Genomic DNA, 15356 nt, shown 5'->3' with positions numbered 1-15356 from the left:
ACTACTCAAAATATTACTGTACAGTGTACACGACCTCATCGAATTTGTTTGTTTCACGTCCAGTTAGGATTCATTGTTATTTACAGGACTCATCAATTAATGCAAATAAATCCTTTTATACCAACCGCGTGTAAAAACTTCGACTTCGAGAAGACGACATTAAATAAATAGTTGGACGCTTCTAACGAATACTGCCACTTCACGAAAACCTCGAACGCAGCACGTTACTGCTCGAGAAAAAGTAGGACTCTCCCGGAACCATTACACCCACCCACACTATCGCGACTTGACAAAATCCTACACGTTCCGGTTAACAATCTCGAAACAACTGAACTGCCCTCGGATAGTATTATTTAGGTGACGGACTGTTTTCCCTGCAGTGTCATCAAAACAACCCTGTGTACGGGTTTCCCATTCTCTTCCATTTTCCATCTCTTCCTCTTTCTTCTTTATCTCCTCGAATCTCGTAAAAATTGTTCTCACACGCAATTACACATTGTAATTTGTTTCCTACACAATTTAATCGATATATTTATTACTTATACACTCCGCAAAAGAATTAAGGGATCACTTGTGCGAACCCGAAAAATTGCTCCCACTTTACGTGGTCATAACTCCGTCAAAAATTGCCCTATCGATATCGTTAAACAATGGTTTGAAAGCCTGAAACCTCTAGTTTTAGATGATCTGTTTCGAATTGTTGCTATGTTGCTTTTTTACAAAGTTATAGCGAGATGAAGACAACATTGGCGGTTAACAAAAATTTGGTGCAACTTTGGAACATCACACGGGGAGCAACAAATTTTTTTGATAAATCGCGTTAATATCATTTGGAATCTTCTTCTTCTACAGATTAATTAAAATGTTGGCTCGAGTATAATATCTCGTGACGTTCAAATAAAAATCTAGTATTGTTGAACAATGAACAACAATTTTTTCTCTTAAGTGTGCGGTAGAATAAGCCATTATAAAGAAGTTTGAACAAAATCAATTAACCTTCGCACGTTTCTCAGGAATAGTTGCGTGAAAGATCTCAGGATAACACTTCGCCCATTTCTGCTTTACACTTTAAATCAGCCAATTATGTTCCATTTATATCCGGTTCGGAACGATTAGGAAATACGTTTTACAACACAGTAAGCAGAAATAAATCGCAGAAATAAATTTTTTCATTTAACCGAATAGAAGCTGAAAAATTTGCCAATTTTTCCAGCAAATCATGGAAGAAGAATCTTCCCCATCCTGTTCGCCGTCGAAGGCAAAAGAAGTTCGAAATTCGTTTCTGGGAAATTAGAATTTTTTTCGGAACGCGGCCGTTTTTGTCGAGGGTCGCTCGATCGTGAAACGATTCTGGGATCAATCACTCGTCGTTACGTCCGAAGGATCAACTTTTTCCTCCTGCCGCTCGGGAATTAACTGTAATTCGAGGGAACAAACGCGGCCATAATAGCTACGATAAATCCTCCGGGCACAATGGGAACGGACAATGCCTTTTATTTAAGGATTTCTGGCTCGCGGGAAACGCGTTTCCGAGTAGCATCCTCCCTGCTGAAACGGAAACCGGTCACGAAACATGTTTCTAGGAACGCGGCCGGCTGGCCGGCCTCTTTGTAGTCGCGATCTATTTAGCCTGTTAATTAAAATCTCATTAACCGGAAGCGACTGGGGTTGGCTCCACCCCCTCCCTCCTCCCCCGCGACGTCCGGAGGACCGTTTAACGTTCGGCTGGCGTAACTGACGTAAACTGGTTAATCAATCGCCTTCGATTTCTCATCACCCTTTCTTCGGGGAATTCTTAACGCTGCCGCTCGTCGATTGGTCGCAGTCGTTAATCGAATTTGAGAGTTCCCCCGGCGACCTAAACCGCGCTTGTTGTCCACGAAACGAACGCCCCTTACTGACAAGAACATTGTGTCTCTTGTTCGATCGTTATGCACCAGAGTAACTCGATTTTCTGACATACAGAGAATTATCTCAACTAGAAATCGATAGGAGCTTCATTCTTTTAAATCAACTCTATTTTTCACATATTCCTAGTGATTAATGCAGGTATGTACCCGAACGAAAAGACGTTCACAGGGGATCCAAGTTGTACACACATTAGATTATACATTCTGTCAAGAAAGTACCGGGAATCGATCATTTAAAAAGCCCGCTTAAAGGGATTGTTGAAATTCTTTTTGTCGCTAAGTTGGCACAACTGTCCTCTATACTCACGCGGAGTTTGAGCGTTACTTGTCATTTAGTTTGTTTACAGTGCGCCATTTTGTCAGTTCATCTCAAGTGTGTTTTGCGATTTCTGCGAATTTTCTGCAAAAATTCTATCGCGTTAAGGTCGCTGAAGACATGTTAGAACGAGTCAATTCCGACCCCACATTCATAAAACGCATTGTAACTGATGACGAGACATGGGTTTACGAGTTTCACGTGCAAACCAGTCAACAAGCTTCGGAATGGCGCCTTCCAATTGAGCCGAAACCGAAGAAAGCACGTCAAAGTCGATCAAAAGTGAAGGTGATGTTGACAGTTTTTTTCGATTACCGCGGTGTTGCGCACTCGGAATTCTTGCCACAAGGTGAGACAGTAAATAAAGAATATTATCTGAGTGTTATGCGGCGTTTGAGAGAGCAAATTCGTCGAAAAAGACCAGATTTGTGGAAGGAAAACTCATGGATTTTGCACCACGATAACGCACCATCTCACAAGGCTATCATTGTGAACGAATATTTCTGGCTAAAAACTCAACAAATCTTATCGAGCAGCCACCGTATTCCCCTGATTTTGATGATTGGGTTATTCGTTGGCATAAGTGTATTACAGTAATTCTTCGATCGGAGTCTTGGGGGGTGTCTCCGATCGGAGTCCAGTGCCTACTCACTCCACTGCCGGCCAACGCTGCTCCGCGCCGTAGAGCGGCTATGATTGATCTCGGCTCGGGTATATCGGTGTGAACACCACACATTGACTCGAGTGAATCGAGTTCTCAAACTTCTTAATTTTAATGATCGGTTTATGGGACTTTTACTAGCTTATTGCTGGCGTTTCTCTGATTAAAATGATACCAAACACGATATAATTTCAACGTTATTTAGTGGTTTAATCGACGGTAAAAGTTTCGAACGCAACGAAGAAGAGCGTATTGGAAAGAAAGAGATGCGAACCGGCGGCGGCTACTGTTCGCGTCTCTTTCTTTCCAATACGCTCTTCTTCGTTGCGTTCGAAATTTTCATCGTCGATTAAACCACTAAATATTGGCCAAATTATATCGTGTTTGGTATCATTTTAATCAGAGAAATGTCACGAATATGTTGGTGAAAGTTCCATAATGATATCATAGAAAATAAGAAAGCTGAGGTCTTGGTGTTTCATTGTGATGACACACGGGCCTTTAAACTGTGCCGGCGACGGCGACACGTGATCCTATTTCATTCTGTCCTTCTCTATGTTCGGCTCGTCGTTTGAAGTCTCGGCGCGGTAGACGCAGTCATAAAAATATAGCCTCCGTACTCTACCCAAGTCCGTCCAACACCCGGGTGTGGAGACTCCGATCGAAAAATTACTGTATTTCGAAAGGGGCCTACTTTGAAGGAGATACAATAAATTTGGATGAATAATACATATTTTGTGTTTCATTGACCAATTCCCGGTACTTTTTGGACAGAATGTAAACGGAAACTTTATAATTAGTACTGTATTAAATAATATATCAAATAAATAGTCAAAGGAAGCGAAAACAATTATTCAAGCTTCAGTGGGTAACGGAAGTATTCGAACGCCCTTTAAACGGAATAACTATTTTAGAATTGTACCGAACGACTTGATGTTTTATAATCAATTAGAAGCATTGGTTTGTGAAATGAGGTGAAAAAAAGATTTTCCAAAGATTCTAATTTACAAGGTAGCAAGCAAAAATAAAAAATGCATTTTTTAAAACTTTTATTTAGGTCCTTAATGAAAATTGAATATATATGTTTTCTAGATCTATGTATGTTAGTTATACACATGCTGAAAATTTCATCGCAATCGGTTGACGCAGGAAAAAACGACACGCACCGAAAGATGTATGATTCTGTGGATTTTAAGCGGCAGAAACTGGTCAAAACTCGTGTAAAACTACGATTTTCATCATTTTTAACGGCTTGAAATGAAATTTTCAGCATGTGTACAACTAACATAGATCTACAAAAGATATATTTTAAATTTTCCCAAAAATTAAGGTCCCAAATAAAAAAGTTTTAAAAAATGCCTTTTTTATTTTTGCTTGTAACCTTGTAAATTAGAATCTTTGGAAAATCTTTTTTGCACAACATTTCATCAACCAATGCTTCTAATTGATTATAAAACACTAAATTTTGTTACACCTTGTACAGTTTACCCTACAACGAGTTGTTCTAGTCCGGCAGATTTATACTTTATGTATCATTGGATTTTGTTTGTCTTTATAATTATGTTCCCCGTGGGTCGCGTCACAAGGACGAACGACACAGTAATAATAATTAGTTAGGATTAAACACAGCGCCCACGCCGAGCTCGATCAATTACTCGCTACATCGATTCTACAAGTGTTACATCACTTTGTATCATCTTCTCAATGCACAATACTGAAAATACCCGCTGCATTACATTTACGTAAAATTACGTACTCGGCAACAATGCGACGGACAAACCCATTTTTTTACGACGAACAGCACCCAAGGTACACATTTCTGCAAACAAATGTCTGTTTTAAGCTTTCAACAACGCCGTGAGCTCTAACACAAAAAAAGTCCATCGGCATTGTGCAATATTCGCATGACAGTCGACGAGCCTGACTGGGCCGCGACGGCGCGGCGCGGCGGCGACGCGACGTTACTCTGATTGTCGTAACTGAATTGCATTGTCGCAAACAAAAGGAAAACGTTGGGAACTGTTATTTGATCGGTCGCTAGGCGACCTGTAACGACACGGCACACGTGCGCAACACCGCAACAGTTTTGTAAAATATTAAAATTTTTCGCAGGGAGTACAATTTAATGGACAAACGCGTATACACGCCTTCCATGTATCTTTCATATTATGGGAGTTGCCGCCGCGGCCCCACGCGACTTCAAACTGAGCATGGTTTAATGTATATTGATGTAATTATTTGAAAATTTATGCAATTCCCCCGTTTCCCGTGAATCTCGTACTCCGGCATTAAATTCCACTCGTCGCGTCGATTCGACAAGAGCCGATGACAACCAAAATATTTATGCAATGTCGGAGGTAATAAACAAGTTAATTTTACTTTACCGTCTGCCCTTTGCGATTCACTTCGATTACAGACTGCGAGTCCTCTGTACTTTGTTAGTTCATTTTTGAGAGAATATGGCGTGTCAATCCCTTAGTTCTAAAACTAGCTAACCGTACGTGTCTAAATAATTGGCACAAAATAACTGATTGATCATTTATGTCCAAATAATTGACATCACAATATATTGAGGACATAAGAGAAATATAATATTGCTCGTTTATTACATAGCCACGTCACCCACGCGTGAACGATGGAATTAGTCGTCTCATTTTCATTAAAATAATTTCGCATGAAAGAATCAATCTTACACAATTACGTAAAATTAACACTTTACCTACCGGAAGCCTATTAATAGGATTTCCAATAATTGTGCTGTACCAAAAGACAGCATAGAAATTTTCTTTTACATTGGAATCTTAAATGAAACTATTAGATGACGTTATTGAGGATGATTTGTTAGATCACAATAAAAATTGCTGTTGCTATTGAAGGTTTCATTAAAAAGTGTTTAACCATGTGCCATAGATTTTTCAAAATTATGCAATAATCACCGGTCGGTAATGTGTTAAGATAGATAAAGAATTGAATAAAACTATCCACAGAAGGATGTCTATAGTTTCAATATTCACGAACTAAAAATTCAGCAACCGCTCGATTGAGCAACTGCGGTAAGTGGCAGGTTTATCTGCGAGAGCTAAAAATTTCTTAATGGTGTTTCGAACTCTAGTCTATTTGCGCAACAACGAATGCGCCGGTTTATCTACGGGACGCAATAAAGATGAATTAGCCATAACGTTTGGCGTCGGCAAACGTTTAACATTTGCAAGGTTATGTTGCGAATGCCGTCGAATGGTGTTCATGAATACGTTACGTACCTCCGTACTTGTGGCAGTATGTGCTGGGACGTGGTCTTACACGCTTCTACGCAATTTCGACGTAGCCTGCGGATTTTCTCCCGCAGCTCCGGACAGTCGCGCGGCTGTCCGATGTTTATCAGCAAGTCGCGGAACTGCGCTACCTGGCTGTTGATCTCCTCTATTTCCTACGAACGAAAATCAGTAGCTTTAGCGACGCCATTCTCCCTTTCGGAGTTAGACTAGATCGGACAGCCTCGATCCCTAAACGCAACCCGTCACTCTAATATTCGTTGACAGACGGATTTAGGTATACCGAGCTATAAATCGCACGATTCGTTAAGCGTACGGGTAATCGCAAATGGAATAATTCTCGATCGAGAACGAGCCGGCGCGGCGCGGCGCGGCGCACAGTGGGACCTTTCGTCCAAATCGGAGACAAAATCAAAGAACTTTCGATAGAAATGAGGTAGAGCGATGAAATTTTTTTGAAATGAAAGCTGATACTTTGCAGAATATGGGAAAAATAGGGAGATTATGGTACGAACGTTTTTTAACCTTGAGAAAATTCGTTAAACATGTAGAATTTCAAGAAATCGATTTTGCAATATCCTGAGGTCGTAGGCAAATTTTGAGACCAGATTTGAGATCAGCGTGAAAAAATCTACGGGGAATGAAGTACGGCATGTTCAAAAAAATTTTTTTCGGCGCGTGGTATTGGAAAAACCAAAATTTTCTCGAAATTGTGCAAGTTTAACGAATTTTCTCATTGTTAAAAAACGTTCTTACCATAATCTCCCTATTTTTCCCATATTCTGCAATGTTTCAGCTTTAATTTAAAAAAAATTTCATCACTCTACCTCATTTCTATCGAAAGTTCTTTGATTCTGTCTCCGATTCAGACGAAACTGATCTTTTTGGACAAAAATCTGCCGACAACTCAGTTTTTCACCGATTCAATTGGAATATTTTTTAAAATGTTCGTGAAGGACTATACTTTGATGACGTGCTGCGCGAAAATCGTTAACTGTCACAATCAAGAATCCTTATCTACAATGCCCAATAACTCCGATACGCAAAATTCTTTGAAAGACCTATCAATCACAGTTGATGTTGTCAAACAGGGAGCTGGAACATCAAATACTGGGAACGTGACCCGAACCTTCTTTAGAAAAGCCGAATCAGTTGCTGTCAGGTAATCAGGTAATTACATGTGACAAGAAAGCTGATTCTGTGAAATTCAAAGAATATTGTTCGCAGACGGCTAAATTGTGCATTAAAATTTATCCATGGTATAAACTACCTCCATCAGTTCATAAGGTACTGCAACATGGAAGTGAAGTACTTGCTACATTCGAACTGCCAATTGGTTTGTATTCAGAAGAGCCACAAGAGGCAAATAATAAAGTCTTCGGGAAATCACGAGCTGAAAACTCCCGAATGTGTTGCCGCAAAAAGACAAATATAGATATTATACGGCATATGTTATTATCATCCGATCCACTTATAAGCTCTCTAAGAATAAAGGATGGCGAGCACAAGGAAGTTCTTTCTCAGGAAGCGAAAACGCTGCTGTTGGATCAATAAATTAATGGTGAGTCTCATAAGTGCTGAATGTAATTCTATTCAATTGACAATTCTCAGGGCCAGATTTACAGTTTAAAATTTTGCGGTTTAGGGTTTAGGGTTAAGAATTGTCGGCAATTCAGCTGGGACATGCAAATTTATGGTGTAGGCGGATGAAGTATCGGAGTTATTGGGTCTTGTAGATAAAGAAAAGATTCTTGATTGTGACAGTTACGTCATCACGTCATCAAAGTATAGTCCTTCACGAACATTTAAAAAAAAATTCCAATGGAATCGATGAAAAACTGAGTTGCCGGCAGATTTTTGTTCAAAAAGATCGGTTTCTCGATCGATCTGGATCGAGAAATTTAGTGACATTTCACGAAAGAGTCGACTTTCTCATATCGATTTCTAATAAATTTGTATTGCTTCCTAAATGTCCATCAACATCGAAGCTGAAAAAATTAATATTCGTTCACAAAAACTGTAGTTAATATAAATTCACAAAGATAAACATATGGGATGCAGTATTCTTCAGCCAAAAATTGATTCTTTTCATCGAGGTGTCCTGATTATTCTATTTAATATTTCTTCTGGCTCTTTTGTGTAAACATGGGTTTACGATTTCACATGCAAATCAGTCAACAAGCTTCGGAATGGCGCCTTCCAATTGAGCCGAAACCGAAAAAGCACGTCAAAGTCGATCAAAAGTGAAGGTGATGTTGACAGTTTTTTTTCGATTACCCCGGTGTTGTGCACTCGGAATTCTTGCCACAAGCTGAGACAGTAAATAAAGAACATTATCTGAGTGTTATGCGGCGTTTGAGAGAGCAAATTCGTCGAAAAAGACCAGATTTGTGGTAAGAAAACTCGTGGATTTTGCACCACGATAACGCACCATCTCACAAGGCTATCATTGTGAACGAATTTCTGGCTAAAAACTGAACAAATCTTATCGAGCAGCCACCGTATTCCCTGATATGGCTCTGGCCGACTTTTTTCTTTTTCCAAAACTCAAATTACCACTTCGAGGCACCCGTTTTCAGTCGATAGATGACATAAAAGAGAATTCGCGGCGAGTACTGACGTTGATTCCAAAAAATGCGTTTAAAAAATGTTTTGATGATTGGGTTATTCGTTGGCATAAGTGTATTATTTCGAAAGGGGCCTACTTTGAAGGCGATACAATAATTTGGATGGATAATTCATATTTTGTGTTTCATTGACCAATTCCCGGTACTTTTTTGACAGAATATATATCAGTTTTCTTTGAAAGAGTGATAAAATTGTTGACCTTTTTAAAAGTGCCATTTTGAAAAACCATCAAAAAATGTTTTTTACGATGTACGTTCATCCTGTCCAGATTGTAGCCACCTGCCCGAGGCTTGAGTTGCTCATTAATCCCAATTTCGCCTAACGCGATCCATCACTGTTAACACCTCGACTGTCGCCGTACGCGCCGACACAATTTTTGGCTTCGATGTGTTAAATAATTTAACCGGCCGGTACGACAATCAATAGAACAAATTTGGTTAAGGGCCGCCAGCCCCAAGTTGGTTGAAAGAATAACAACTATCACAAATATTTGCACGGTAGCACATTGCGGGCCTCATTCCTTATTCCATGGCCTCATCTGCAAACTGTGGTCGCACGAACATTCCAATTAAACTCGACGATGTTTAGAGTTTAGACGTTGTTATTAACCCCCTCCCCCCCCTGGCATGTGGGAATATCTTTGATGCTGGTAATTTCCCAGCAGCCGAACTGATCAGATGTTATTCCGTGTAGATCTATTTCTCTTTGCCTTGTAGAAACTGAGCATCACTTTAAATTACAAAGGGTTAGAACAACGAAGCTCCAAGACAAGAATCGCGTGCCATTTATTTTCCATTCTAAAGGTGGGATCTCCTTTGCGCGTTTTGTTATCCATACTCTCACTTTTAAAAAGTGACCCACTGTGAAAACACGGCATTTGTTTAAAGCAATTGCAAAATAAATGGCGAAAAAACATTTTTTAACCGACATCGAAAAAGGAGGAGGTTACTCAATTCGATCTGTATGTGCCTTTTATTTCGATTTTTTTTCTATGTATGTTCACCGATTACTCCGAGATGGATGGACCAATCGGAACGAAACCTTTTGCATCTTGTAGGGTATGTCTCCCGATTGGTCCCTGAGAACAAATTTTGCACATTTCTGAAAAATAATTTCCATTTAATTTATATGAATACACGCCAACTGTTAATAAAATTAATTAAAATAAAATATGAAATACCATATTAAATACAATACAATCTTTTCGGAGGCGGCACAAAATTGAAAATTTTCGACACTGGAAATTACGAAAATCCTTAAATTCTTCTACATGCTTTCACATATTAATGTATGACAAAACATTATCGTGGAACATTCTAGAATATTCCTATGCGATATTTTTTCTTGGCGTAGACGCACTGACCAGTGGCTCACGCCTAGACGCAGTTCTGATGTGAAGTATGACGAATGGAACAGTTCTCTGAATCTCGATCGACAATTGTAGTATGACGAATGGAGTACAAATGGCGCTGGAGTAACAAAACGCTGCGGCAAAACGCGCAAAGGAGATCCCACCTTAACTAGCCAACATCCAGGGCCGGCCTTCTCTATAAAGGGGCCTGGGTGCAAGAAACCATTTGGGGCCCTAAATTTTTTGTAAAGTAAAAAAAATTTACAGACACGAACATACAGGGTGAGTCCGAAAAAACAGAACACCTAAATATCTCCGTTACTTTTCGTTGTACAAAAAAACTTCTTAGGACAAAGTAACACTGTTTGAAGGGCCACATGTAACGGTGTAAGGGAATAAATTCTCAAGGTCATTTTTTTAAGGAGATTTCAAGGTCATTGATATTTTTTTAAATGGAATGAGGTATTTTGTAATACATCAATCGATGCAACTGGACATTCGTTATAAAAAAGTACTAACTTAAAAAAATATCGATGATCTTGAAATCTCATTAAAAAATGACCTCGAAAATTTTTTCCCTTACACCGTTACATGTGGCCCTTCAAACAGTGTAACTTTGCCGTAAGAAGTTTTGTTGTACAACGAAAAATAACGTAGATATTTATGTGTTCTGTTTCTTCGGACTCACCCTGTATATTACTAATGCATGTTTATTTAATGCGTGATTTTGTTTTTGCTAATACATTAATTACTTCAGAGAAATTACATTACTTTAGTTCTTGATCGTGTTGGGGCCCTCTCAATCGCGGGGCCCCGGTGCATAGCATCCGCCGCACCCCCCAGATGGCCGGCCCTGCTAACATCTAAAACCGCGATTTCGCATAAGCCTTCTACGGCGGAATGGTAGAACGTCTTTAGGTTTTATAAAACGTTTGTTTACTGAATCTGTGAGTCAATCGTTTCCATTTATTTCCATCTGCTTGACAGTCTGGTCAGGATGAAGTCCAATTTCGCATCAGTCAGCGTTATAATTCAGAAATGCGAGAAAAAAATGGGAACATTACCATAAGCACAGCTTTCTCCGGCTTCTCGTTCTTGTCATCTTGCGCGTGGGCCTGCGGCTGAGTCTCCGCCGACGTCTGCGTTTGCGTTTGGCTGTTGCTGACCGACGGTATCGGCGACTCCGTCATTATTTCGCTGCAGGCTGCGCGTCGTTCGATTGTTAATTGCCCCCGGGGCAATTAACAATGTCGCGGGACGGCACGGCGAACCACAATATCGCAGCGGGTCTTTGGATTTACGCGGTTAGCTGCTCGGTTCACCGTTGCGATAAACCGCGAAACGACTGTCCTTGAACGGAACGAACACGGTCCCATGAATCCGAAATCCGCAGTTTTAGTATCTCCTGTAGCTTGGCGAACAACTTCCCCTGGGATACGCGAGAGTCAATGAAAGACACAGTTTCGTTGCGATTAGTTTTACGGAACGGATGTCTTCGATGGTGTTCGAGGACGCGGCGAGCTGCGACGATCGTCTGACAATGCTCTACCAGCAACATCGCCACGCGAAGTGTACGAATTCTCGTGTTCGAGACTATTCCGCAGGAATTTTAGCTTGACCCTGCCACGTGAATGTTAGTACATTACCTACCATCGATTATTTCATAATTTTTCGAAGATTTTCGCAATTTTAATTGTTAGACTGCGGATTTTATGCATTTACGACAAAAATGGGTACGTACAATTTAAGACAGTGGAGGTGTTAAAAAGATTTAAGGTCAGCAGTGTATTAGTTTCATCTTAATAAGATAATTAAAGGAAGAATGAAATTGTTATTTGACTCCTGCGTCTTGCAATCAATGCAAACATTTTTTATTTTGCATAAAGATCCGCAGTCTATTAATTGTGAACCAAGTCGACAACGCTTCCTAGAAGTTAGCCCCCCACTTGTTAAATTAAATAATTTCAACATTTGTGCTGAGTTGTGCTAAGTTTGTGCTTCATTGTGCTCGAATATTACAGCTACAATGTAAAAAATAAGACTAAAAATGGAGAAAACGATTTTTGAAGATTTTTTCAATTTTCTCAATTGTGCTAAGATTGTGCTAAAGTATTACTTCATAAAAATAATAAATAAGGAAGTTATGGTAAATCCGTGCAAGGACTTTTAGTATGTTTACTTCCTAACTAGTCCAAACAAAGACCTAAAGTTAAAAATTGTATTCCTTCCATTTCCCTCTACACCCCCTTAGGAGCATTCATTAATTGGACTATCTAGGAGGCGTCGACAACGTCATCTAATAATTTCGTTTTGGATTACAATATAAAACGAGATTTCTAAGCTTCCTTTTGGCACAGCAAACTTATTGAAAATCATAATAATAGGCTTCCAGTAGGCAACGTGTTTAAAAAGACACTGAGAGAGCTGGGGAGATGGAGGACGAAGTGAACGTGACTCTGGAATCTGGAGACTCAAATTTGACATCTGGAGGCACCGGACGGTTGTTGAGATTTTCGGTGAGAAACAGTTAGGCGAAGATGGCGAAGTATCGAAATTACTGGTTCGCTGATGACGGAAACATGAGGTGCATCGATCAGGATGAAACTTTTCTTCAGGAATTTAAGCTTATCCCAGTCACGCGAAAGTTCAGGAAGACCCTTGGAAAAAGAACAGGGAGGACAGAAGATAGAGGCAACGCGCAATTTCAAAACTTGTGGATACGTAGTTGCTGATGAAATCTCCGATGAAGGACAAAACAGGAGAAAGTAGGAAAGTATCAAGATCACTGGTGGCGGGAACAGAAAGAGGATCGATCATGATGAAACTCTCCTTCGGGAATATAACGCAGTTTGTCCCTGCCGCGTGAGCCTTAATCTTTTAACCAGGAGGGACAGATTAACTCGTCTTTTATGTTCGTTTTCTTACTGATTCGACGAGGTTGTCTTTCATTTTGTTACGTCTACGTTAATATAAATAACATTTTATTTGCAAATCGATAAGTCACACACACATCTAACACATTACTGATTACACTGTCCAACACCAGATTTGTTCCGCAACTACTGTTGGGTAAATATGTTTCTTCTATCGATCGTATTTGCTGTTAATAAATTTTTAAATGCTTTCGGCGCAAAACAATTCGATCGTTTATTACGAATTATATAGCAATTTTGCTAATTGTCAAACAAAATCAACGTTTCGATCCTAGTTTGGATCTTTTCAAGATTTATTTGAATCGCGTTTGCTTTGAGTGTCATTAGAACAGAAAATAGGTTAAAAACGAATTGGGTTCATAAAACTAGTTGGTCGGATAGATATGTAAATTTCTACTCGTTTCACCCTTTGCAACATAAAGTGGGCTTAATCAAAGGTTTGATAGATAGAGCTATCTTTCTCTCTGATCCTGAATTTCAACCCAACAATCTGCTGTTGATAAAAAATGTATTAAAGCGCAACGGTTACTTAGAAAATTTTACGTCAAACATCATCAAAGAACGTATTTTTGATGTATATTCCTCTTTCGGTTGAAAAACGAAAAGAAGATTCATCTTTCAAAGAGTAGGAATTCATAGAGAATCTTCAGAGAATTCCACAATATCTTAAAACCTTATTTCCACCTGTTAAAGACAAACTACCACATTTAGAAAGTTGCAATATTGTATACTCGATATGTACCTTGCTTGGGTTGTAGTCAAGTATATGTATTGGACAAACGTCCAGAAATTTAAAAACTCGTATCACAGAACACAAGCATAATATTTTCTTACCTCCACCACAACATACGGCTTTGACGAAACATTCACCTGAAATGGATCATAGATTTGATTTTGAGAACGTCAAAATTATTAACAAAGAACAAAATTTACATCAAAGGCTACTATTGGAAACTATTCATATGATTAAACATCGCAGCGTAAACCTTAGGTATGAGACACCTAAGATACATGAATATTACGCAACATTACTAAACCAGTAATGTTCTATGATGAATTTTCCAATAAACTTTACTTTTGTCATGATCTATAATTTATAATAAAAAGAAATTTTGAACCAGCTGTTTCTCACATACGATTAACTGTATGTAACTGATTCCAATAAAAGTGGAATGTTAATAACGATTTACCATCAAGGTATATTCGTAAGAGTGGATTTAAGAACATACTATGACTTTTCAAATTTACCGTCTTATATCGATTGATATAACCTAGATCGGTTTGAAATACGTTCGTACATCAGTATCTTGACAACAAGCATATCCGACGCACGTAACACACGTGACACATTTATCATAAATTTATTTTCCCCAAAGCAAACGCGATTCAAATAAATCTTGAAAAAAATCTAAACTGATTTTGTTTGAAAATTAGCAAAATTGCTTTATAATTCGTAATAAACGATCGAACCGTTGCGCCGAAAGCATTTAAAAATTTATCTGCTGTCGGGTCCTTCTTATAGAGTTTTTTGCGCTGATTCCGAATCTGTTCTTAATTTTTTTCCTATACGCACAGTTTTTGAGAACCATGACTTTGAAAAAAAATATATATTTTTCAAATTTAAACAAATATTGTGATGCCATGTTCCTCAAAAACTGTGCGTATAGGAAAAAAATTAAAAACAGATTCGGAATCAGCGCAAAAAACTCTATAAGAAGGACCCAACAGTAATTAGGGAACATAGACACAGTTGAAATTTGTTGGACAGTGTTATTCCATCATTTTTAAGAGCCCATGGTCCATGGTTAAAGATTTTCCAGAGAATTTTTCGAATAAGTCACCTCCAGTAGCGTCATCCAGGGATTTCGTTTCAGATTATAGCGTAAAAAATGTCTGTTTGGTGGAACTACTCAAAATCCTATTAATAGGATTCCAGCAGGTAGTGTCGCGATCGAAGAACTAAGAAGGATCCCGAGGACAAGAAAGACTGAACACGAATGGAAAAACCTTGAGACGCGAAGTAACTGATGAAATCCTCGCCGAGGGAGAATCGGGAAGTATCGAAGTATCCAAATCACTGCTTAGCTGGCGGGAACAGAAAGAGAATCGATCAGAATAGAACTGTTCTTCAGGAATTTAAGCTTGTCCCTGTCACGTGCACGCTGAGCCAGAAGGATGCTTGAAAATAGGCTAGGAAAGATACAGGATCTGCGAAACACTAGACCGTGGATCTTTGACGAATAAAAATTGTCTACATCAATCATAAGGTACAGGAACCAAATAAG

At 39.1% G+C, this 15356-nt stretch overlaps 1 protein-coding gene and 1 long non-coding RNA gene across 8 annotated transcripts in view; one reads left to right on the top strand and one right to left on the bottom strand.

Annotated features, from left to right (window-relative positions):
• The window catches only part of Dcma (decima), a 53952-nt gene that overhangs the window by 36754 nt on the left and 1842 nt on the right, over window positions 1–15356 (bottom strand). For 2 of the 7 annotated variants that reach the window (XM_076424732.1, XM_076424760.1), the window contains exons 2-3: window positions 11203–11758; window positions 6148–6314 (exon numbers count right to left, since the gene is read on the bottom strand). In XM_076424732.1, coding sequence (XP_076280847.1) covers window positions 6148–6314; window positions 11203–11328 — 293 coding nt within the window. In that variant the 5' untranslated portion in view covers window positions 11329–11758. Of the gene's footprint in view, window positions 1–6147; window positions 6315–11202; window positions 14535–15356 lie in introns of those variants that run through there. The other 5 variants (XM_076424770.1, XM_076424779.1, XM_076424741.1 and 2 more) reach the window with 5 other exon arrangements.
• LOC143209319 (uncharacterized) overlaps window positions 14723–15356 on the top strand; it is a 76012-nt gene continuing 75378 nt past the window's right edge. Inside the window, exon 1 of the long non-coding RNA XR_013009070.1 lies at window positions 14723–15338. This is a non-coding gene — a long non-coding RNA (uncharacterized LOC143209319). The remainder of the gene's footprint in view (window positions 15339–15356) is intronic.

Source organism: Lasioglossum baleicum, chromosome 1 (assembly GCF_051020765.1).
Source record: "Lasioglossum baleicum chromosome 1, iyLasBale1, whole genome shotgun sequence".
Lineage (NCBI taxonomy): Eukaryota > Metazoa > Arthropoda > Insecta > Hymenoptera > Halictidae > Lasioglossum > Lasioglossum baleicum.
This window is presented reverse-complemented; position numbering and strand designations above follow the sequence as displayed.